At 38.7% G+C, this 27,046-nt stretch overlaps 1 protein-coding gene across 3 annotated transcripts in view; it reads right to left on the bottom strand.

The window, feature by feature from the left end:
- MAN1A1 (mannosidase alpha class 1A member 1) overlaps positions 1-27,046 on the bottom strand; it is a 151,277-nt gene that overhangs the window by 54,185 nt on the left and 70,046 nt on the right. For all 3 annotated transcript variants that reach the window (XM_052781210.1, XM_052781212.1, XM_052781213.1), the window contains exon 5: positions 10,994-11,088. In XM_052781210.1, the coding sequence (XP_052637170.1) occupies positions 10,994-11,088 (95 nt within the window). The remainder of the gene's footprint in view (positions 1-10,993; positions 11,089-27,046) is intronic.

The raw sequence follows: 27,046 nt of genomic DNA, 5'->3' as shown, positions 1-27,046 counted from the left end.
AAGGGTTCTCCTGTGAGGAAAGGAGAACCGAGTAAAATCAATGCACCTTTTTCATTTTCCATTTACGCCTGAAAGACCTTTTATTTCTCCAGCCTCCCTGCTGCTTAAAAATTATTTCTTTTCTCTCCTTGCTTCCCCTCCTTTGTAAAAGATAAGAACAAGTGTAGAAATAGGAGAATTATGACATCATGGCTTCCAAAGAGCAGTAACAGTTTTTATTCTGATCTAATAGCAGTCTTCACACGGTCAGCTTAGGTATCAGAAAGGGAAGACCTAATATTCAATAGCAAACAAAGGCTGAAAATGTTTTGGGTTGTTTTGGGTTTTTTTTAAACATTTCTTAGAGTTTTCCAGGGTATGGTAAAAAACCCAAGTAATTCTGTATTTGAGAGAAACTGGAGATAAGAAAAGGGATTTTTAAAGAATATATAGCCTTCAGCAGCAAAGCCAAGCACAACCATCTTTTTATTTATCCTTTCTCCCAAACTTCCCTAAAGCAGCCCAATTTGGCTCACACGGCTAAATGTTATATATATGTATGTACATATACATAAAACATTTATATGTGTGTATAGATATATACACCCCCCCCAAATATATACCAAAATATGCCTAAGAATAGCTTGATTATCACACCTTCCAGAATATTCAAGTACTTAAATATATTCAAGACCCTAAGGAACAGTGTATTACATGATAAAACAGTCCGCCCAGAAGTCTCAGAAGACGTATGTGGGACAATACCCAGTACAGTTCCCAAACATTAATTTTCGCAAGCTATGAAACTGAACCATCTGAAAAAAGACTTGGAGAAGTAACCCATAGATCTGGAAAACACGATGCATCCGGGATTCAGATTCCTCTTATGGAAGATGTGGGGGCAAGGGCAGAATCACAGTTCAGGAGAAAAAACTTCCATCAGAGCTGAAAATCATCACTGGCGTGCTTCTCCTCCAAAATAAAAATGGATTAGAAGAGGGCAGCAAGCATAGAAGAGAAGTAGCAGGGTTAGAAAACATAAATTAGAGCAGGACCAAAGACAGGTTGCAATAGTTCTTGATTTACAGAAAACATAGACGTAAAAGGCACTGGATGATCTCAGGAGCTCGCAATAAAAACTTGCAACTTAGATTAAGGATTCAAATAAGGTCTGGATGCTGAAGAGGCACTACGAGAAACAACATAGCTGTTTTCCAAACCAAACCGGGGCCATTACATTGACTAACACTGAGATAACTGAAATAACAAGTACAGCACTACAGGTATCTGTATTTAGTGCAGAGGTTACTGTTTAAAAACAAGGATGTGTTCTCTCTTCAGCTGGGTGTATGGTCGTAAACCTGAGAAAATCCAACCAATGATGAGCAATTATGCAAGCAAGGAAGGCAATAATCCTTCCATCATTTTAGGATTTCTGAAAAGAAAGGAAACTCTGCAAATCTCACCAAATGCTAAACCTAATTGAACAATTAATAAATAATAAACTTCCGTTTCTGTTAAAATCTAAAGCCAAAAATGAATCTGCATGCATTTTCTTATTACGGACTGACTTCTAGAGAAAAAGAACCTATTTAATGCTGATTTGTTATTTTAAGGTCACTCTAAAAGATTAAACGGAAAACTGCACTGAAAGAGTATCTGATATATCCATGAAAATGGATATGCCATGAATTTCAGAAGAAGAAAAGATGTCATAGGCAGTTATGACTAGTCAGCTTAAAACTAAACTTGCTTATAAAAATGGCATAAAAAACACCCATCAGCATTTGTATATTGAAACCGAAAAACACAAAAATCAAGTTTCATAGTATTAATAAGATTATGAAGTACTATAAAGAGAAGTTTAAAATTCAGATAAGTGAAACAGTTATTTGTGATACACAAGATGCATCGCAACTGCATCAGTTACAGGTCGGGTTCCAGCTGTCCAGCTGGGAGGTTATAGTTTGGAGGAGGTTAAGGAGAGATCCTCTCATATCAGCAGCAATGAGAAACCATATAATGATGAATAAAGTTTTACCTATATATATATATATACACACACACAGACACACATACATGTGGATATATGTGTGTGTGTGTGCGTATCTATAATGAAAGATATATTCAAAGGTTAATGTACTTAGAGAAAAATGTCCTTTTTGTGAGAAAAAAAATGTAGTCTTCTGTGAAGAGGACAGTAGAATGTATTCTCAGTAATGATTTCTGAAAAAAGGTAGTTAGCAACTCTCCCTCACATGCATTATTTTAGGACAATAAGAATACAGAGTAACTACAAACATTAGTCACCTATTTAAACTAGTGCTTATTTCAGAATCTCGAATAGCCCACACTTGATGCTAGGTGAAAATCTTGTTCCTCCAGTCTTGTAATGTTGAACAGGTATCATACTCTTATGCATATTATCACCTACAATTTAGACAGTCAAAGTAGAGTGCTTGGTAGATCTCAATCCTTATTATCCACCACATCAGAAAGATGCTTAAACTAGAGCAGGAAAAAAACAAAGAACCACCTTTCCATTTTGAAATTACTGTTTTTAAGAATGACAGTCTCCATTTTAGAATTTATCCAGGTAGAAGTATTAAAGCAATTTGAGCTAAAATACACAAGCAAAACATCTGGTAAATGCCCCCTCTCCCCTTCTCGTGGCCATTTAAAGAGTTCTCTAATGAACTATGGAGCGATGGATTTTGCAGGCAAAATCCTCAAAATGTACATACATTGTATCAAATACACAAAGTGATTAATTTGTGTCTTCACAATTTGTCATTTAGAAAATTTTTAAGAGAACCAATCCTAATGCAACTATTATTTTTAGATGAAGTGTTTCCCTGAGGTGAAATGAATTGTGGTGGAAGTGACTGAGAAGTGCTTGTGCTCATTTTATTTAATGGAACATGAAGTCTGTACAAATTGATTTCTTTCCCCCTGTAGGAAGCCTCTTCCAACAGTCGCATTTTGCCTATTAGAAGATTATCATTTACTGGACACAGATTTAAATTAGGACATACATGATACAAGCAATCGAAAGGGAAATGATCTTTAACCAGCGCAAAGATTAATGTGCCGACATTCAGGTGTGGGAGTTCCCAGCACAGTCAGGAAGGTCGAGGAAGGGCAGCTCAGCTGGCCAGGCACTAGGCATTTATTTTGGGGCAAGGCAACTGCTCCTCAAGGTACTTCGTAGTGCCTGGCTCCCCGATAACCGTAACGGGAGCTGGTTCCTGCTGCCCTGGTAAAACACAGAAATGCGTCTCATCCTGAACTGAGCCTCATCCTGCGCACCTTTACGTTCAGCTCCAACTCTCAAATGTATTTGGCAACTCAGTACTACCAGAGAGACTCAAGGGCTCCCTTGCTTCTAGGCAGCGCGATAACTCACAATTATCTGCCAGTATCAAGGAGATACCAGCAGTTATCCAGCTAACGCAAGAACACAAGCAACACCAGCATCTATATACAAATTTATAAAATCCTATTTTCAATAAATGCAATTTCAAAATCGTGCAGGCAGATTTGTTTGGGGAGCAAAAGCAGTTTTCAACTATCAGGAAGCAAACTGAGGATCTGATGCAACTTTCCCGCGCTTGTCACCAGCCACCCTATGTCACTGCGTTTCAGCCAGAGCCTGGGTAATTGACAACCAGACTACTACAAAATCTGAAGTACCTGGTTGGTACATGTCATTTATTGGTACATGCCATAGGTGACTGGGGTGAACTTCCTACTCCCGATTTATCTAGGGCAAAACACAAACCAGTGCAACTTGCTTATGCCGACTCAAAACCCTCCCCCTTTCCAGCACAGAAGACTTTCATATCTTCTGTATAAATAACACACACAAAAAAGCCATTTCCCTTTTTTTTTTTTTTCAAGCCGTCAAGACAAAAATTTATGATAGCTGGGGAAGGTTTTGATACCCTGAAGAGAATGTCTGCTGTGGGTGGGGGGCAACCCCATGAAGTGAAGACCAAGACCTTCCTGCAATCGGCTGGCTTCTGTGGGACTGTCTGGCACAAGGTTTGTTTTGTTTTATAAAAGAACATTACCTATTGTTAGCACTACAGAGATCTAGAAACTGTTTGCAATCATACATTTTATGCTGAGGAATCACGTTACTAATACTCATATAGGGTTTTAAACAGATAAGTAGTGTGATAATTATGAACTTGTAAGTATTTATACTCATTTTGCAGTGCACTAATAAACTGCGGGGAAAGAGTTCGTGTTTACACTTAGAATTTGGGACTAGAATCTCTTTCCTTTGGCTATAAAGAAAGCACTTGAACTCAGAAAGATATTTTACAGTAGCAACAATAGGTCCCAAATCCTTCCTGTGTTATTGCCAGAGGGCAGCCTCGCAAACAAATTCAGCGTTATAATACTGACTTGAAGCTGCTATTTGAATAATACAGCTTAACATTATGGGCTATAATCAAAATAGTATTTTTCTTGGTTCTTTTTTTTTCCCCCACCAAACACATATGTTCCTTGAGCTACCTCATGGAACTTTTCTGATATTTTTATGATGAGATTTTTTGCATTGCTCAGTGGCAAATCAGACACCACCACCACAGGTCAAAAGTATCTACTCCGAAAACCGCACTGGCATGTACTGATAGTCTCTCTCTCGGACCAATTTTTTTATTTTTATGTGTGACAATGGAAGAATTATTTATGGAAACTGAAAGGAAAAAAGGAAAACTGTTTGGGTTTTTTTAATGAAATATAAGATTGTAATGGTTCATTTGATTCTTATTGAATATAAAGCACTAGTCATGCAATGCAGGACTGGCCACTCATTTCAGATGAGGCAAAGGCATGGCAAGCAATTTGCCTACTGTGGTGTTCTAACATGTTCTAAAACAATGAACTTGCTAATCAGACGACATATTAACATAGTGCTATCAAAATGCCCCAAACAGAAAACTATTTACATGTTTATTTTGCATCCAGTACTGACTCCAGAAATGTAAACTTGTTTATGAATCATGCAATGAACCAGTGGGTTAACCAGCACCTGAAATGGCAGTGCTGAAAAAAACGTGCCCTTTGCTGAAATTGTCCTTGTCACTAGTTACATATAAATTAGGGTGGAATTCATTTCCTCAACTCAAAAAGTTAGTTCTTTCAATTACTTGCCTAAGGTCTTCTTCAGTCAATGGAAAGAGATCAGTATCTCTAGAATGCAAATCATTCTATGCCAAAACGTATGTTTAACACCAGACAAATAATTTTTACGTAGGTAAAGTTCAGCTAGGATTTATCTCTTTGCATCCAGTGCTAACACAAATAAATCCACACTGTGATCCAAACGCCTGAAGGAAAAAGTCTGGTTTCAATTGGTCTGTTTTGCTACAGGGGAAATCTCTGTGTTTAACTCAATATTCAAATCCTTTTTGTTATTATTACCACTTTAATTTATTACATCAGTGGAGCATTTGCCAAAACCACATGCACAAAGCCTTTATTAAGTGTGCAAACTAGACTTCTTTTAGCGCTTTTTTCTTACGTAGTTTTGATTTCTTCCTCTAAAACTATGCCCGTGTTAGACAGAAGGGATAAAATTAAAGATTCCATCTAAACACAACTTCTGCATGACAAACTGTGCAGACAATGCAGGTTTTTCCTCTTTAAAACCCCTTTAAAAAACAGGTTTATTTTTGCCAGAGAGAGTCAAATTTAAGAACAAGCTTTATTTAACTCCGTAGTCTTTTTTTTTTTTTAATTTAGTTTAGACACTAGAGTTAATAGTGCAAACCAGAAAATTTAAATTAGCCTTCCTGATTGACTCGCTGCAACAAAGTGCTCGTTGAGTCACTAGGACAAGTAAAAGCATGAACAACTAATTCTGTTAAAGAATATAATATCACACAAACAATTTGATGCTTAGGAAGATTTTGCAAAATAATGCAACAATCACATTTCAGGCATTTCTGATAGTTTAAGTGGGGGAATTAAACTACCCAATTACTGAATTTACGTGTTTGGATCCTTTCTTCGTTATATTTTCAAACTTTCTCAAGGCATTAAGATTCCTTTACAAACTGTAAAGGAATACACTCTTAAATGCTTTGATTATGATGTTTTGGAAGCAGTCCCAGAACTCAGAGAGAACCGTTCTGTTACATACTAAAATCTTTTCTTACGAATACTCGAGTTTTTCTCGTGAGGTAGCACACTGAAGACATTTTGAAGGCCATCTATTCCTCAAGTGATTTAGGCCCGTGAGACCTGAAGCACGTTTGGAACTTGGGAACTACTTTTAAACTTTAAAATAATTTCAAGCAAATTTTGTTGGCTAAAAAGGAATATTTCATACCTTGGCGGTTGGATAATCAGCCACGTTTCCTCCTAGGCAGAAGGTGCTGAGAGATAAGCTCCTTTAAATGCCTGCAACCTAAAATACTGCCAGTACTCTGAAATACCAGAGCGTGTGCCCCAGAAGAGAAGAGCACCTGCGCCTGTGTCACCCTGGCAGACACCGTGGCATTTTAGCATTCAAATCCCTCTCCAAAGCAGCCAGGCTCTGTTGGGCAAGCCATCCTGCTTGGCACTACTGTCCTGGAACAGGAATCTTAGCTGGGGGTAACACTTAAAGCATTCAAAATAAAAAAACTACGGGTGTATTTTTCCTTGTTATTTTCTTTTTTTCAAGTAATGTGAGAGAAAAGATTGGTTTTGAAGCTGCGCTGTGGGTGTATCTTCTTGTTCTGAATCCATACTGTGGCTCTGAGGGCTCAGTAGCTCCAAGAAACTTTTGTTCAAACATTGAATGCTTTGAGGCCTGGAAAGGCCTTTGGCATAACTTAAATATGCTGTACAAAATGCAGTGACTTAAAAAATAGTAATAATTTTAATTTAAAAAAAAAAAGTCAAAAGAGGACCTTGCTTTAAAATCATGCTGACAACATCCTACGTACTGCAGTTTTGTCACTTCCATCCTCAGTTACCTACAAATGAGTAACTACTTTATTTAAGCAATTTAAAAGGCCTCTGCTATCTCACTTCATAAAATATGTAATATTGAATTCAACTCAGGTCCACTGTTAATGTCCAATCAATGTTAAAGTGTGAAAGGCAAAGAATTCTGAGCTGATATCGGGCACAGTAAACATTTTACATTTATAAGTAAACCATACCACTCCCTGTAGTTTGATTTTAATACGAATTAGTCAGATTTACTTCAAACTCCTCCTTTTTGACTTCTGTTAAGCTTCCCTGCTCTGACCCACTCCACCCATACCTCACAACTTTTCCTTCTATACAGAACTTCCCATGGTCCCTATAACCATAAATGCGTACATAATTTACTTTTGTCACTGAGCCAGTGGAACAGGCACAGTATCCCCCTTAGCTACAACAACACTTACAAACAGGCTGGACATCCAAAAAACCCATTTCTGGTTTGTTCTGTTTGCAGAAATAAAATTATTATTTACCCCAGTCAAAAACTTTTTCATTAAGGTAAGGCATAACTATTTTTCAAAGTTTCAGACGCACTTAAAGGTTATATGTTACATTAATTCTTCCTAAAAAGCCAGGCACCTTAATACCTAACAGTATTGCTACATCGTAGCAAATAAAGGATAATAAATAACCTCAAAACAACTATTCAACTGGTCAATGTATAGAGAGCAAACATTTTATGGAAAATATATTCTTTCATATAAGGATGCTTCTGGGTTGCTTACTAGAAAGTAGTAATGTAGTCTTACTGGAACTAATACTGACTAAAAAAAAAAATACAGGTCTGCTTTCCAAGGGGGAAAAAGTGACATAAAGAGACAATTTCCATCAAAAAATGAAATAATATTGTACAGGATCTTATACTCCTGACTAATCCAATAGACTAACAACAATCTGGGTTCTTCTCTGTATTTCACAGCTGGGTGTCATCCCATAAACACAAGCCCTATACAGCTTCCTTTTCAATAGTTACAGGGGTAAAAATAAATAGATACAATAAAAAGGTTACTTGATCTTGCGAACATGATGCAAGCTGGATATTTGTTAAGATTACTTAACTCACTAAGAGAGTTATAATTTCCGGTTTTGTTATTTCTATAATTCTGAGAGGCATATTACAGAAATACACAAGGAATCCGATCGCTCAGTCATAAATTACTTGATATTTTTAGAGAGAAAGGAAAATTAAAATTTTAGCATGAAGAAGCCAGATTGTCACAGCTCAGTGAGAAGAAAAATAAAGGATCATGAACTAGTGGTATTTTAAGAAGCTGTTATAGTTGGTGTTTTAGAAGTACTAAAGACTAAATATCTAAACAAAGGATTTGGGTGTGGGATGAAAATAAGTAAATAAATAAATAAATAAATAAAAGCAGCTTTGCCAGCTTGTGCTCCTTATCTCCAAAAGAAGACTCAAACCTATCTGTCAAGCAGCCACCACTTCATACACATTCTCCCTTGCAGCCTCTCTTTGTACCAGCGTTTTCAGCCAGAATAGTCAACAAGTGTTATACAACACTGGTTACTCAAATAAGCAAGTGAGCCGTAAAAGGAACTTCAAATTTGGCAGTATAAGCAGAAGTGAAAAACATGCTGAAGATGAACTGAAGATACAGAGCAACATCAAGAGCATCAGAAATATGGAAATGCAACTGAAACATTTAGAAGGAAAGAAAAGGAGATCCCAGTACAAACTACCAATCTAATTACTTAAAATGTACTTCAGAGACAAAAGGAAATTTTACAAACACACTCAAGAATTGGCTAATAATTTTAGCTGAAGAATAGTACAGTCAACTTTTAAATGTATTTGATAATTAAGGTTCCATAAATAAGACAGTAAGTGTCCCATGGTCATTAAGTCGTGAGGAAAGCAGCAGGATGAAGAAAAACAACGGAGAAGAGAAAGAGTACAAGACTTCAGGTGGATGCCTTTGGTATGTAAGGACACACTCGGACAAAAGCACATATATATGTTTACACACAGAGGCATGCAAGGAGAGAGCAAGTCTGGCTATGATGATACAGGATGAGCAGAGAAAACAAACTATTCTGTGAAGAACACTTGCATAGTGAAACAAATACCCAGCTCATCTGTTAATCCAAAAATAGACATTTAAAAATAACCACTGACACCCACAATCTATTGGGAGTGTTCTCCAATTTGAAGCATAAATCAAAATAAAATCGAATAAAATACTAATCAGAAATGAGGCGTATTAGATCTGTAATATATGCAGGCTTCAGTGGCTTAGCATTTCCTAAGCCTGGATGACAGTGTATTTGTTTACGCACAGTATTATGGAAGAGTCATCTATCGAAGGTCAAATCTAGACAGATGTGCAAGGATTCAGAATGAATAACCAAGAACGCAGCATTTAATGTGAGTTTTTCTGCCATAGCAAAGGAAGTTATCTTGGCAGAGGAGATCTTCCACTTTGGTGCCAGATAAGAAATTAATCCCTTCTGCATTACCACCTTGTAGCGTTTGTGGCTGACATTTGTAGTGCACCTCAGCAGTTGTTGTGAGAAGCTAGGAACGAAACCATAAAGACCTACCACAGAATTTGAACTATTTGCAAAAACCATTGATATATTTAGTAGATAAGCAGTGATTTAGGCAAGGCCTACATATAAGACAAATTTTTAGCCTAAATACCTTAAATATGTTTACATATAGTATGTAGAATAAGGTACTGTTGTGTTGCAATTACAAACGTACGCTAGGGTTTTGTACTCAGAAGTTTTTTGTAACAGCTTAAAAACAAATAACTGACAAACCTCAACTTGTTGTGCTACTGAATGCATGCAGAACTTATTAAAGCCCGTTGAGAAGAAATCATTAGCATGCGCGTAAGTAACCAGTCAAAGTCCAAGGCTCATGCCCGGGCAGCAGTTAGTCAGCCCCTTCAACAATAAGAAAGCTCAGGAGGCACTACCTCCCGCCTGCTCCCGCACACGGACACGTTTTTTGCCTCCCACCTCGCTTCTGTTTGAAAGGAAAGTGGAAGATAAGCCTGTCTGAACTGACATACCAGACGTTTCTGTAGGACTGGCTCTGAGCAGTTTACTGGGAAGCCTGAAGCAATCACAGCCAACCAAGCAACCATGCCAACGCGTGTCCCGCCGTGGGGAAAAGGTGTACCCATAAATACGGATCAAGCAGCGAACAGTGGAAGATGCTGACCGTCGAGGAGGGAATCATGCAAAAAACCACAACACAACACCAATACACGTACGTGTGAAATTCTTCTTGACTCACTTCCTTGTGACGGGTGGTGCTGGGGTTTATTCGCAGCATGAAGAAAGCTGATGTGTCCTTACGAATACACAAATATACCCCACAGGTGCAACTTTCAATATTCTTCCCTAGGCAGTGCAAAGAAAACCATTTTCTTTACCAGCACAGTATCGCTGCTAGCAGACGAAGGAATTGCTGACATCTGTCTGGAGTCAGATACTGGAGGCCAGTGTGACTTGAGGAGAGCACGCAACTCCTACAGCAAACGCGCAGCTGCCTTCAAACCACAACTGGCCAAAGCAAAACCACGCCTGGGGAGAGGGTGCAAAACAGCAAGTCTCTTGTAGCAGGTATTACTCTTGTTTCCTGATATGGAAGACACGCTGATACTACATTTGATTTGAGAGCGGGTAAAAATAAGAGCACAAAGTGGCTGGAAACCTTATCCTTTCAGAGTAGCATGTGCCCTTTTGGTCCTACCCTACCTATAACAACACTAAAAGCAACGAAGGATTTCAGGAAAAGTGATGAGCAATATACTAACTGACAAAAAAGCAGCCGGTTCCGAGATGAATAAATGTATTTCTATATGTATTCTTGTGCGTACAATGTATATCTATTTAAATTTCCCAATTTAAACTGTAGAACCAAGGATCTTATGTCAACTTTTACCTAGCTGGAAGGAGAAAAACTGTGCAGCAATTGTAATAGTTCTGTGGTGAAGATGGTTTCAACGTAACTTTTTTATATGCTCTAGTCACCAAAAAGCAGTTGTTTTACCTCTTGATATTGAGCAACGCCCAAGGTATCCCAGTGGGAGTGTTGAAAGCAGGTAGCAATTTCTCTCCAAGCTCCACTGCCTTTTTTCGGAAAACCTGGAAGTTAAGAAGAAACGAAGCGTTGGAAAATGCTCTAAATTCATTTAGAGAATACCGTTACGGAGCGTATAGTGCAAGTCATCTCAGCACAACGAAGCATCCCTGCTTTCTTAGAGCGACACCGAAGGAATGAAGCAGCACATCCCATTTTCCATTACGCACAGTACCCGGAGAACTCAAATCACACAGCGACGATACCCAGAAAACCTGCGTCTGGCACGACCGGCATCAAGCCCTAGACATCAGCGGAGCCAGAACCGCTCCGGTTTGCAGAGAGCTGCTCGTGCGCTCCCCGCAACGCTCGCCGGGTACTCTGGGGTCAGGGAAGGAGGGAGAAGGGCTGCTGGATCCAGGCTGGCTCCCCGGCAGCTCCCTGCGCCGAGTGACAGACACCTCCTCCCGGAGCGGTGCGGATGCTGCCGCAGAAACATCGCCTTTGCTCCGTGGGAGGTTTATTAACGGTGGCTCAGCGGGCCGTGGGAACCCAGGCTGGATTGCCATGTACCTGCTGTACTGCAAAAACGTGCTGCACAGGAGATCTGCGGCAAAAACACATACAGCCCCCCCCCCCCCTCGCAAAAAAAAAAAAAAAAAATTTTTGCAGCACCACAGTCTTTATGGACTCAGATGGCTTATACACAGATGGTATCGATGCCATGATTAATGCAAAAATTGGAATATACCCCTACAGACAACTGAGACTTAACTGATCTTTAGCATCTAAAGAGTTTCAGCTTTCATCTTAAAAACAAGAAGCAGAAAGACCCCAGATGCTTAACATGTGCCCACAAGAATGACAAACAATATAACACCAGGAACTTTTATGTCCAAAGTAACAGTTACAGAGCTAGAAGAAAGAAGATTTTGCTCTCCTTCAAGTGCCAGCTTGGCTCAGGTTACATTAACCTGACTTTTTGAGCAGCGAGTGCTCTAGTAAAAGAGTTTTTAATTAGAAGCAATACTGTTCCAACTTAAATATAGAAACCTATTTAGTAATTTCAATATGTGGATGTTCAAGGCCTATTTGCTTGGAATTACACTGGGATCCTGCGCAACACTGAAAGGGATTATCCCAGGTGTAGTAGCCAAAATAGCAAAGTCACCTTCATCGTTCTCTCTTTCTAATAGCGGCTCCCTTCAATGCATTTTTTTCCCCTCAGACCTATTTATGATGAATTTTTATTTATTTATGTATTAGAAATTAACTTGTACATCTGATGCATCTCATGGTGTAGCCAAGTACAGCACAGCAAATTTTTGGAGAAGGAAAAAAAAATGCATATATGTTTATTTGGATACATAAAGACATTTGCTGGTCAAAACTAGGTAATGACGAAATTTCTTTCCACACAAATAAAATACAATTTATAAAATCCCACTTTCTAAAAGCCACCTTGAGGAAAGGTTTTTATTATTGAAAAAATACGTGATCAGGAGAGAATACAAAACTCTGGGATAATCACGTTACCATAAGGAAGCTCCAGTCTACCCCACAGTCTCTTCATATGACACAGATCTCAAGATTTCTGTGACAGCAGTCCAAGATTTAGCATTACAGTACAAGACATTTTGAGGGAGGTTAAGCAATCTGAAGCCAAATTATGGCTGGAGTCAGAAAACTTTTTCGAGTGGATTGCATGGGAGCACTAGGAGAAACTTGCAGCAAGGCAGCAGGGAAAACAATTTGCTTGGAAATCCCTTCATAATCCATGTTATTTCTGACTTCCTGGTTTATCGATTGTGTGGATTCTGCTGAGAATTAGTTATGGATTTGTGATCTTCATCCAGCACATAATTCAGTCTCCCCAAGGGTTAAAACCTTGAGGGACACTCAGAAACAGTCGGTGCAGAACATAATTATCTCTTAGTAGACCTCCTTGAGAGGAGCAAGCGGCAGTAACCCCACCAGGAGCACACAAGGTTTCCTCTCGTTACACCACGCAGCCACATTTTTCACCTTGGTCTGTTGAACCCAAACCTCTGCTTTGCTCTTTCAGCACAAGGGAGGCCTCCCCAGCCTTTCACAACGTACGGTGCGATCAACTCATCAGCTTACTTTAGCATCTCTGTCCCGAAACACTGAAGTATTAACAGGAGAGCAGTTACTATGACCCCCCTCAAGCAATGGGCACACAAGGACCCCTAATTTCTATCGAAGCATCTGCTGTGCAGCATAAACCCCTGCCTTTTGCCATATGCAAAGGGGGTAGATATTTTATTTTATGGAATGTGGTTAAAGGTGCCAAATGTACTCTTTTTAGATGTGTCTTTAAGGACAAGAGATCTCCCTTTCAAAAAACACGTACATATTTAACCATAGCAGTGGCAGCAAGGCTCAGTAACTGCTGTACCTTACAGGCTGTATTAATCCTTCATCATTAAAAAGATTACATGCAAGCTCAGAAAGAGGTCTGTTACAATAACTGCTTCTGGACAAAAATGTAACATTTTAGTATCTTAATTAAAGATTCAATGTAGAGCAATAATGCTTCGCTTTCAAATATTTCTACCAACTCTCACATATTTTTCAATTCTGCTGTATTTCTTTTATAAAGTAACAGCCCAATTTCTTTCAAAATAGAATTGCCTACTTCATGGAAATGTAAAAAATAACAGTTATCAAAAAATAAACACATCCAATATGAAGCAGTAAGGAAATATCGTTCCACATATGGATATGCAAGGAAAATGTAATTCACTCCTGATAAGGACAGTGCTCTGACCACCAACATGGGAACCAACATTGTCCAAAATGCATCTCTTCCAATGTAGTAAACAATTTTCCTAGTAGGCAACTAGGAAAAGAGAATTTAAAAATGATTTTTAAACCATTATACAACTTTGGAACAAGTCTTGAGGTGAAGATGCACTTCTTGTTTACAAGAGAATTTCAACAGGTTATTACTAATGCATGCTAGTGATTTTCCTTCCCCTTCCAAAGTTAAAAAAAAGCCAACTATGGACATCATCCAATTTTACCTCCAGGGTAATTTAACATGGCTGAACAACTGACTGCTAATCACTAGCTATTACGTAGAACAGTATAGGCAAGAATGACAAGAATACAACACCCCCCTGAATGACTGAACACAATAAATAGCAACTTCACGCAGCAAAATTACACTCTTTTGGAAAGGGTAAAAGGGTCAAGATTAATAAAGGAACCACTTTATTTTTCAATTTGCAGCTTTAACAGTTAAAAAATCATAATAGGAAAGGCAGGTGTTGTTAATTATGGCACACCATCCACAATCTTCACTGTATTTTTCTTTTGCAGAAACATCTAATATTGGACAAGAAATAAATATCGTACAGGGTAAGATATTTTTTCGGATACTAAAAGTAAATAAACAATAGAAACTTCTACGTAATATCTCTATTGCTGACATGAATTTCAACTTTTTGCCAAGCCCTAATCTCTCCCAACTATCACTCAGTAAAGTCATTTTTTGGCAACCAGAAAGTATGAGAGCCACTACGGAGATGCACAGAGTAAAGGCAGAAATGACAAGAGCACAAAAATGAGAGACATTATATATAATAAAGGAAAATATCTACAGCAAGATTTCCCATCCCAGTGGTTATCTTTAGAGGCTCGAGGACTTCTCCTGGCCTCCTCCTCATGGATGCTCAGCCAGCAGTAATGAAGGCTTACTTACAAGAAGTATTCCATCGGGATCAGGCCTGGCAGAAGCCATCACAGTCCCATGCCTGCACCCACCCTTCAGCCCACATTTAGTTCTCATGGTTTAAATATTTACCTACAAGTCTAAAAGTCTACAAACCACTCCCAAGAACCCCATGACTTGCTCCACAGTTCTATCGTATCCAGACTGCATACTTTTTAAGGAAGAGGGACTGTGGAGTTATTTACCTGACATATATCAGCTGTCCCTTCATCAGGTGATGCAACGAGTAAGCCACTGTCATCAATCCCTTCTTTTAAATTGAGGAGTCAGAGGAAAGTGCTATGGCTACCTTTAAAAAACAACCAAACCACTAAAAATTGCACTGACATTTAACTCAGCTAGATACTACATGTCGTGGTTTAACCCCAGCCAGCAAGTAAGCATCCCGGTGTGGGATATACTGGGCATGACGTCCCATGGTATGGAATACCCCGTTGGCCAGTTTGGGTCAGGTGCCCTGGCTGTGTCCCTTCCCACCTTCTTGTGCCCCTCCAGCTTTCTCGCTGGCTGGGCATCAGAAGCTGAAAAATCCTTGACTTTAGACTAAACACTACTTAGCAACAACTGAAAACATCAGTGCCATCAACATTCTTCTCATACCTAACACAAAACCATAGCACTGTACCAACTACTAGGAAGACAACCAACTCTATCCCAGCCAAAACCAGGACACTACGCTACAACAAAGAAAATTATTCTAAGTGAAGCACAGCAATTTAGGGAAGAAAATGATAACTGAAACCAGTCAGAAACACATGATCAGCGTGTAATGCTATAAAGTTCGGTAGGATACTGAATACATTCCCAAGCATTTCTCTCCAACCTAATTTTTCCCAGAAGACAAATTTTGGATGCGAGATAAACCTTCTTTTTAGACTCAAAGTATTACTAACATTTTTTAAAAGGTTTATGTAAGATCTCTAACAAACTTGTATGATACTGATTCACACTGTGTGAAGGTCCTGTGTAAGGAGGACTCCTCCGTGGAATAAGTACACAGACTCCTTCACACTCTGCAGTCCTACTCATAATTAAAATTAGCACTAAAGCAAATTAGATACTTACTATAGACATATAATAGATTAGACAGAAGATAGAGTTACTACATTTTCTACTGAGATCTCTGTTTATATTAGCAGGCTGTGAATTGTTAGTTAAAATAAGCTCAATGCTCAGTAAAGCAGCACCTTGTTCTTTTGAGTTACCAAGCTCAAGTGCCTTACAAACACAAAAGTCACTCCAAACCATCACCATTACTCCAAGCCAGCAATTCATTGAACAACATTTGAGCAAGCAGCAACATGTAAACAAGAAACCCACCCCACAGGCAACACACATACCAAGCCAGGGAGCAGAACATTATTTTTTCACTCCATGAGATGTTAATTGTTTTTTAAATACATAGAAATATTTTTGGTCATCACAAGAGAGAACAAACTAACTTGGGAACTTCCCCTGCCACACCACCACTGCACAGGCTGCTAGGAGATATGCTTTTGTACAACACCGTACCGATGCATGTTGTGATTCCCAGTGCCAAAAGTCATCCACTTGCTCAGGAACTACAATCTGCACCTTTCATTCTAGTAGGACTATTACTGAAAAAGGTAAGAAAAGCAACCACATTTACATATACAGTACTTCCATCAGCAGTTTTCCTACAGTAACTGGTTTTCTAATAAAAATTTCCCTATTTCTCTCAAATATGACCTTAATTCAGTGAGGCACTCTTGCTTAGAAAAGCAGTTTGGGTATGAGGTTTTTTGGTTCTGCTTACTTTGTGCCACTGATGCAAATGTAGAGGTTTTGGATGTGAATTAGGACACAGACACAAACTTTGGATGAAAAAGAAGTTGTGAATTTAATGAACCAAGTTTTCCAAATACCCACTTAATTTAAAGCAGTTACTTGCATTCTCTACACAACCTTGTGGTATGCAGATATCCAAAGTGTGTTTTGTGATTTTTTTTTTTAATGGCTTTAGAGAAGAAGTCTTTTTCTTTTAAAAGAGATTGTTAAAAGAGGTCATACATCCAGAACTGCGTTGCTCATGTTAGAAGACCCAATCCCACAATCAGTCAGATTTTGCAGACTCTTGTATCCATTATCAAATCTTATTAGGGAAAACAGAAAAATGAGGATCTGCCTGCAAAAATGGAACCACAGGGCTAAAAACAAGAGTTGTCATCTGGTGAGCACTGACTTTCATTATAGTGCAAGAATGTTATCTCCTCTGGATAAACAAAAAAACATTTCCTCTGGCTGGAATGACAAACCACTTTGAAAACGTTAGATTACCTCATCACAGATTTAATTGCTGTTGCTAACCAGGAAGAAAAGAAAACACAGGAAACAAAGAAATATCTTAGAATTGAGTATAAGGCACATCTAATTGAAAAAGAGCATAACATGGTACAATACCATAAATTAAAGAACAGCCAGAATTCTGTCTTAAAAAGTCCTCCATACAAGTGAAACCAGAAGCTAAATTTTAACACCAGAGGAAAAAATCCTATGCTGGGTTTTTGGGGGGTTTGTTTTGGTTTGGTGGGGTTTTTTTGTTTTGTTTTGGTTTTTTTTTTCAATTGACAAAGACATTTTCTCCACATTTTTAATTCTGTCAAATTAAGCATTTTTCATTTTTGTTTTATATTTACAGATAGAAACTGACAATCCACTAAGTAAGATTTATTGCTTTCTTTCCTGTACCTGACTGCCTTTCCCAGTAGGGTAAGGAATGAATATTTCAGTGCAAAAGCAGCAAACAAGAGCAGAAAAATGAACAGGGACAGGCCACTTTGCTGCTCTTCAGAACAGTGAATAGAAATCCTTTCAGTGTAACAAATGTTGATTTAGGTTTAAAGTGATCTGCTAACAAAAGAGAACTCTCTTAGAAGAACTTGTTCCAATACCTTCTTTGCTGAAAGACAATCCAGGATTTTTGCTATGTTTGCATTTGTTTTATTTTTAGAATGAAAGATTAGAAATGCGACAAAAATTGTGGCACTCCACCTGACATACCAGAGTACTTGAAATAGCATAAGCTGAATTCTTCCACTATCTTCAATACCAAGCGATACCACGCTTAAGCATCATATTATTTGAAACCATTTCCTATAACATATTTTCAGTGTTTATGACACCTGGATAAGTTACCCAGCTGCTGGCATTAATTCAGCAGCAATTAGTGCTTTTACAATTACTGTCACCTTGACACTAGCAGGTGGTTTTTTAGGTTTAATTTCATTCAGTCCTCACTTACTCCTGGCTGAGCCAAGTTAGTTATGAATTATCTGTGCTACAAGGTGAGGAGACAGTTAATAACATTTCTGGAAACAAGTGTTGGAGGGAGTCACGCCAATGTGGTAACCAGCACCAACAGAAGGAGCCCAATTAGGTGCCCAAACCAAACCCCCCAACAGGGACATCCCAGGCACAGCCAGCCTGGACACCGAAGAGCTGACCATGCTCTGGAAATTTAAATTGGCACCAATTCTGTAAGAGCACCATGAAGGAAACAATGCCTCCTTTACCTCCTTTACAGAGTGTGGTTTGTCACACCTTCACATTGAGAATATTGACCGGACAGAGCAGCATTTTATTTTATTGAGAATTTAAACAAGTCACCCCCCTCCCTGGAGATGAGCAAAATGCAACTGGTCGGGTTTCTATCCCATCGGGATGCCGGCAGAGGGAGCACAAATTAAGCTGTTACATGGCACAGCGCTGGGGCATCTTGGGGTTAGACGTCAGAAATCCCAGGAAAAGGACTAAATTAAAAAAAAAAAAACCAACAAAAAACTTAGTTTGGTAAATAATCTCAGTTGCTCCCCTCTCATTAACATTCTCAAAGCAGCATTAGTTTCCATACAAATCTCTCCCTCACACCTATAAACAATGTCACGGCTGTATAAAGCCGGAGGAATGTTTCATTTAAAAATAATGACAATCTGCAGCCATTCCCACAATCCTGCTTGGCATCTACCGTCATACAGTGCCAGGCTGGAACCTCTTAAAAGACAAATGGTTTTCAGTGGAGAGAGCCTGGAAAATATAGATCCTGTAGTAAAAGGGGGCTTTCTGTCTCAATCTGAGCCTGAAACAGCCACAGGACAGTATTTATAACGAGATCTTCAGTATAGGAATCCAAAGCTTGTATTTGACACATCTGTGGGAGCAGCAGGCACCGGAGTGCTCAAACCTTGCGAAAACTCTTGGCACCCAAGATGACGTGGCGATTCAGGAAGGTGCACATAAGTTCCAGCTTTTGAAAATCATGACTGTAGAACCTCCTTACTGGAGAGATTCAGGCCGCTTGTGGTATCTGCGAGCAACAACTCTATCTCACCTGCAAACTGCTAGAGCAGTACATGTCTTTCTCACAACTTGAGGAAATAACAAACATGGGTAAACTTTTAGATTTGTACTGCCCTTTTCAGAATACTCCAGTATGCTGGTCACCAGCTTGCAGAAGCAAATCCACTTTAAAAAGATGCTTATTACAAAAATTAGATTACATTTGGGGAAAAAAAAAAATTAAAAATCCCTTCTTTTATTCAATTAGCCCGTTCTGTTATGGTTTCACTGATGGCAAGAAAATTAATTTTCTTTTCTAGCTGATTATTGTACCAAAGAAGCCACATAGTACCATGAAGAGTCCCCCCTGCAGAAAAGGCTGTAGAGAACTTAATCAAATGGAAGTAACTGGATTAGTGAGAGATTTCCAGATTTAATCCAAACGTACACAGCAACAAGCACAAAACCCCTCAAGTTATCAGCAGTAGGCTAACACATGTAATTATTTCAGTAGTTTTTTAACTAAAGAATTTCTGAAATAAATATATTGTATTTGAAAATCTTATTTTAGGAAGGCCAGTAATAAATGGTACAAACTGGCAGAAAGAAGTCAAGGCATAAACCAAAGAAATATTAATGTACAGTACCTTATACACATCTGACTTGCACTTTAAAATTGGAATGAAGGAAGGAATTGCTAACTGCAGAATTAAAAAAATCATAAAGGAAGAGTTTGTTCCAGTTATATTTAGTTACTTCCTTTTGTGCTATTCATGTGTATTTAAGATTGCTTACACAGACAAACTCCAAGAACTATTTAACAGGAAGAACTTTGAGACCACAAGAGAAAAAGTAACTGCTAATTTATCCACTAATGTCAGAAAGCATTACTTTTTTTTAAAGCTTATATATGCCTGTACAATTAAAAGCTTAGCTACAACCCATCAGTACCTGGAAAGCTCACGAACTGACCATTTAATAATATCTCTGTTGTGATAATTCAAGAAAAGGTGGAAATGAATGTAGTAAACAAACTTTTAATGACTGCCTGTAATAAAAGGAATTTGTCAGGTATAAAAGCCTTTGAGAATTCCTCAACCCAAACTCAGGGCAGCCTTAACTTTTCAAGAGATGCTATACACAGCATGCACAATAAGTAACGAGTTGGATTTGCTGCATATGTGCAGATCAACTGCACACTGGCAGCTGGCTCCTGAGGCCCAAACCACAGGTAACAAGAGTCATGCCTACAAAAGCGGGGCTCAAATCTTAAAATTCTGAAATCCCACACCACCCCAAATAAATAAATTATGAAACAGCTCAGTGTCAGTAAATCAGCGTCAAAGATTTGGGATGCCAGTCTTGCGTCCTGTCAGCAATAGAAAGCCTGGAATCCCAGGTCTCCAGTCAAATAAAGCACGTGCTTCTAGCAAGGGCAGATGGCAAGCTGGCAGGCATTAAAACTGTCAGCAGCCCATGACGGAGAACTGAGCCCACACCTAAGAGCTAGGGGAAGTTTTAAATCTGTGTTTTTACCTGATACCCACATAACTGGAACAGGATATTAACCCACTATATATGTATTAACACCATGCTATGTCCTGCTTTGAACATCAGGCAGCACTGTAAGGGGCACCATATAACTGCACAAGTGAAGGATTGACAGCCACTATCGCTAAAAAACCTCCTTCCCAAGACAAGACCCCTCCATCCCCAACAAAACAACCCCCCCTCAAACCTGCAGAAGTCCGATATTCAAATGCTTGGATGCTGGCGAGAGACACTGTCAGCCCTAGAAGCAACTTGTAGACTAACACTGGGCAAGGATGTCAAGAGCACAAAATACGTCATGTATTCAGCACTCGGGTCTTCTACAGTTAAGGAAGATGATACATGTATTTGAAAATATGTTGGATGTAAGTAAATACGAATGGATTAAAAATATGGAATATACAACGGAAACTCATTATATTGTGAAGCAATACAGAAAACATCTGGATGTCATCTTAGAGGTTTGTGGTTTTCCTGATTAAGGAAACAGCTGCCTTAGTAAAATTACTCATATCCACCAGTAATGAAGAGTATCTTTTAGCACAATTCCTCTGTTAAGCCACAAGCATCTGCTTCCTAATTTTCTTTTTATTTAATCTTGTGTACCCAGCCTGACTGCTGTAACAACAAATTTAAATAGCTGCCTCATTTTACATCTTGCAAGCTATAGTATCTAAACAAAGAATAGCACTTTGCATATGAAACTCTCCTTTCAAGCAGGTGACCGTTGAGAGGTGATTTGCAACACCATCTGTGTGAAAGCAGGGGGTGGGGGTGGAGGAGCCTAATAAACTTTGCATGGTGAATCAATAATTACATCCTTAATGTAGCATAAAGTGCTAACAGAAGATTCATTCCCAGCCTTGTAAATTCGACTGTATCTTTTAATTCCGATACCATTAAGTGATTTAGAGTGATGCCTTCGCTCTGAAGTACGCTCCTAGACCACGGCGGCACACACAGAAAAGGCTGAAATCACTCTGCATACGTAAAGGATATTCTATTTGCTTTTTACTGTTAACTCAACAGCAAATGGAGAGCTGTTTGTTTCAGCCAGTGTTATGTGATACTTTTAAGTTTGTTCCAGCTGTTAATGGAAAGAGTTTTAAATGATGCATATCAAATATACAAGTAAAACAACGTGAACAAGATACTAAGTATGCCTACTTTAATTGTTCTTCTGCTCATTTTTTTTTCTAACTTCATTTACTCACGTTAATATTTTGCTCCAACATCAGAATAAGAGCTTAATGAAATGGCTCTCAACAGTTGGAATCAAAAGGGTCCTTGGATAAAAGAGTCCAAGGCTCAAGATCTCCCATGTTCTGCCATCTTCCTTGAACCGACCACTAGCAAATGGGTACCTGCAGAGCAAACCTGGTCAGCTTACCAAGCCAACGGAAAAAAAGAACTACTCTTTTTGCTCTGGTCCCCCTCAAAAGGGCGGTCTTCCTGAATCACCACGTATCACTCAATCTGACACCATCACAGGTCAGGTATCACTCAGAGGCCAGTCCTCAGACGGTTAAAATTTATACTGGCAATGTCCTCAGACAAGGTAGCACAGAGTAGCTCTTCTCCAACCAGCTCAGGGTTTGTTCCTCCCGGAGGAGTTACTCCTGCTGTAGAGCAATTGTCGTGGGTCTGCAGTGGTAGCGCTGTGGCCCTAAGAAAGTTTTCCTTTTCTCTGCTGTTTTTGTACAAAGGGCTCCAGATAGCCAAGGGGCTGTGTTTTTACGAAGCCGTGAGTGAAAGTTCACAGAATCACAGAATAGTTGAGGTTGGCAGGGACCTCTGGAGCTCATCTGGTCCAACCCCCCTGCTCAAGCAGGGCCACCAGAGCCAGTTGCCCAGGACCACATCCAGGCAGCTTTTGAATATCTCCAAGGATGGAGACTCCACAAGCTCTCCAGGCAGCCTGTGCCAGTACCTGGTCACCCTCACGGTAAAAAAGTGTTTCCTGGTGTTCAGAGGGAACCTCCCATGTTTCAGTTTCTGCTGAAAGTTATATATAGATGTTATATATATATATATATATATTGTGGCATAGCATTATGGCATGTACAGGGCAGTGTCATAGTATAGTCCTAAGTGACTTTTGTCCAAGCTTTAGCTCCAGTAGACACTGGAACAAGCTATTTATCAAGAAGAGTCTCCTCTTGTAAGGTAGTAGTGGCTTGCTTTAGAAAGCAGCAGTAAACTACTAATAACAATAACAAGAAGAACAGATAATAACTAGCAAACTACATGCAATGCAGGTGACGAAAGGATTAGGGCAAGGAACAAAGCGGGATGAGAATCCAAACTGACAAGTTTGAATACCAAAGTTTTAAAAACAAGTCATGAGGTTGGGCACAGAATGACAGAGTTCCAGGCTTTATACAGTCTTCATTAAACACTAAAAGCTTAAGGAGTCTCATTTGCATTAAAGTTTACTCTATGCCCTTTACAAGAGATCCTCTGTTCCTCTTCACACATGGGCAATTCCACTGACCATTAATTTGATGTGTTCATGCATACAAGAATAACAAATTAAAACGTACTCTTTTAGAGTTTTTCTTCTACTCTTTAAACGTATCAAATATAATGAGTATTCACAGAAAATTACTGTTGTATATTAAGGCTGTCCCATGTTTAAACAGTAAAGCGCTTCTTTTAATCATTATACTAGGATTTAAGCCAACACAGGAATTTCCAGATTTTGTGATCTCAGATACTGGAAGCATCATAAATACCTTAAAAAGTAAAATGATCACAAGTACGAAGACAGCGCCAACTGTCACTCTGTTAGATTTACAGCATGGATCACTTAGGAACAAGCCATTTGATCATAAAACTCTCTCATTGATCTTTCTCTACCACCAGCAGCTACAGACTACTTCTGTTTCACTTTTACATACATGGAAAAGGAACCAAGGGTTTTATCTGTTCCAACCCTAATGTTTCAGTGGTTTCTCAGATTACAAGTAAACGTTGATAACCATCACAACTGCTAACATTGTAGAAACTACTTCTTTCATTTATTTTGGTAAATTCCATTAAAAACAATGGGACCCAGAAGGTGCCATTTGGGTAAATTCAGCTTGGATTTGCAACTGTGCAAACAGCTTAGCTTGACTCCATGACAGGTGAGTTTTGTAACAGTAGCAGTTGCATTGATGATGCATTCCTAAGAAGTTATTTTTCAGGGGAGAGGAACATGTTAAAATTTAGCATACTTTGCAGGTTCCTTCCTCCACAAGACCTCTGACACACCATCTAGCTGGCTTTTTATATGAGTAATGTAACAAGAAAAAACTTCTTTTGTATAGCAGCAAAAGATGATGATGGTTTCTTAACTCAGTACATTCTTTCTTATTGTTGAGATTTCTCTGAAAGACGTAGTCACTGAATTGTCTGATGAATAATGGGCACATCCAAAATGAGCCTAAATAAAGTGCTTGTGTATTTTCCTTAAATTAAGTATAAGAAATGTGAACTCTCTTGTAGTTCTTTTTATGTAAGCCAAACAGGAGGCTTCAAGAGAGAAGAACTATGATTTAAGAAGCTGCTTTTATGTTGTAAGTTAAATCATCAGGCAGGCTAATTCAATTCCTGTTTACTGTAAGACTATTTCTCTTACTGGACAAGCCATAAAACTAAAGTGACTAAAATACAAGAAGGCAAGCAGACATTTCCAATTCTTAAGAGTCAGAAACAAGTGCTCTGACTGAAGAGCAGTGCTGCCAGCAAGTCATAAATTTATGAACAATTCAACTGCTTCTCTGAATTCCCTGCAGTTAAAACTTTTTTTTTTTTTACAATTAAGCCTCAAAATCATTGCTATAATTAAGCAGCCATTAGATTAACAAGATTAACATTATTTTTAAACACAGAGTATATTTGGAGGAAATAATGCTTACAAGTATTCATAAAGATTTCAAGTATGCATTTTAGCATATATAGGTAGCATTACATTGCTTTCCATCCCCCCACTTCAAGCAAGGGAAAAGAAAAAAAAGACATGACAGTCATGTAAACTCTTTGTTTTTACCAAAACTCATGACACGGCTTTAGCATCTTATTCTACTCTTTGAACACTTTGCATAGCCACTCCTAGAGAAAATACTTCACAAGTTTCACTGAATTATTTTTATATTTGATGGTATGTAAATTAAAACATTACAGTACCTTAACTGTAATTTCAAGTTGGAACTAGATATAAAAAAAGTCTTAAAAGTATGATTTAGAAAAGGGGCATCTTAGCACCAGCTACACTCATTACTTCTATCACCAACTGTCATAGTCCATCAAGAAAAAATTGGTTGAGCACAGAGGAGTTCTTGCTATCTCAGTAAGCCTTTACTTTTGGCCTTGGGTCAGTTAATAACTGTATTAACTTAACACATAACCTTCAAGCAAATCAGAAAGGCTGATGGCATTTAACATCAGAGTAAGTCTGCCCAGATGTGCCGAGTACCAACCATCCTGAGTCTCCTGCACCAGTGTGGCAACATTTGCCCAGAGCATCTCAGCAGTTATTGATCTTGCCTGGAATCAGGAAGATTATTTGTTCTTCCCTCTAGAATATAAATGGAAATAAAAGCAACTCTGGAGAGAAAAGACTGAGCACAGACTGAATGATGTTTGTAAGACATACCCTACAAGCAGCAAATGCTGATGAGAAGGTTTGAGTTATTCACTGGTTTTCCATGATAAAAGGAAAAAGATTGAAATTGTCTGTATACTATGAATAGTGTTTTTAAGAACAAGTTGGGGAAAATAGCATCCTTTAAGAAACAGCATTGTGAGCTGCTGACTTTGTTCTGCAGCTGTTGGTTTGAAGAAAACAAAAAAGAGTTTTCAAAGAAAAATGGAAGAGAATGAAGTTCACAGCATATCCTTTTCACAAGATGATCCTGAGGATCTACTGGACTGTAAAATTATCTAGTCATGCTTGCAAAAATTAAGGACAGCTCGCCCCCCAAGGGACAACACAACTTTAAAGCACTAACTGGACTGAACCAGCTTCCAAAAAAACCTAGTGTGGTTATTTTGCTTAGCCTGCAAAAGCAGATGACTGCCTAAAGGCTGAAGAAACAAATCAGACACATCTAGCTCTTCAGATTAACTAGTTACAGAGCCTTTTCAGTAGTTCAATGCATCTGAATCATAAGAAACAACGGAACTGGCCCTTGATGCCAGAAGGAAGATTGCTTTCTGTTAATTGAAGGTTTACTCCACTCCAGTAACACTGCTGCTGGAATGATCTTCCTTCTTTGCTTTAGAGTTTTGTCAGTTTACATAAGGTTGGCTTTTTTGGATGTTAAAATAAGCTTTTGAGCCTTCATGTAGCCAAATGACAAGAGTCCCCGCATACTGTGCTGTCTTAATTAGCTACTATTTGAAGGAGTTATCAAAGTCAGGTGGGTTAATGTAAGCAATCAAAGGTGTTGAGTGAAGAATATCAGAGCTGAACACATCAAACAAAATCCAAGTTCTTCAGAATATCTTACCACCTTCTGCCCTCTCTTATATCTTACGCTTTACTAGAAAATTAAACAATAAGATTGCTGAGCAGCTAACACCTGTGGGAATACAAAAGTATAATACTTGTTGACAAAAGACTTGCAATGTAAACAATGAGCTAAGAAACTGAATCTGCTGTTTAAATACACCCTAAACTACTTTTCCTTGAGGACAGCAAGTAAGATTCTTATGAAGCACTGGCACTATGTACTACTCCTCTTTTTCGTCTTTCAAATCTTCATGGAAGTGATTTTGTTCATCCTCTTCTGAGTCTTTGGCTTAAGAAAAGCTTGCGGTTTGTCCATTTTTGTGCAGTTAGGCCTATGCAAAATGAGCCCTTAAATTCCTTGACTCGAGGAAAACAAAGATTTGACTTTCAAATGCTTAATGACAGCTCTGTTTAGGGGCAATCACCTGCCAAAACCCCAAATTCTCCTTGGCATCCATTGTGCTGGAAGTGACACAGAATTTTTCATGTGAACATCTTTTCCAAATTCCTTCTCAATCATTTGCACATAGGGTGCAAATACAGTCTGCGTATGGCAGAGGCAAGCTTTTGGCACAGGATAGACAGGAACTGCGCTCATTTATCAACCACAACATTTATCAACATTATTCAACTGTTGCATTTTTACAAACAAATGGCAAATGAATAGCATGTGGATTCCTGCAATTTCCAAAAGACCTGGGAAAAAGCTCCCTCATCATCTTTCAAATCTTTCAGATTTCTGTTGTTTGAAAATCACAAACAATAGATCCTGCCAAAAAAATACACAGGCCAATTAGCACTCTCCATAAATTGATCCCAAGAGTTCATGCTAACTTAAAGCCAGTGAACCTTGTTTGTATCTGTTTCAGGTTTCATCTGCTGAGCAAGATGTATTACTAAATCCAAAGGAGACTAAAAGAGT

The sequence above is a fragment of the Harpia harpyja genome, chromosome 3 (assembly GCF_026419915.1).
Source record: "Harpia harpyja isolate bHarHar1 chromosome 3, bHarHar1 primary haplotype, whole genome shotgun sequence".
Classification (NCBI taxonomy): domain Eukaryota; kingdom Metazoa; phylum Chordata; class Aves; order Accipitriformes; family Accipitridae; genus Harpia; species Harpia harpyja.
The sequence above is the reverse complement of the archived record's forward strand: the minus strand, read 5'-3'. Positions and strand labels throughout refer to the sequence as shown.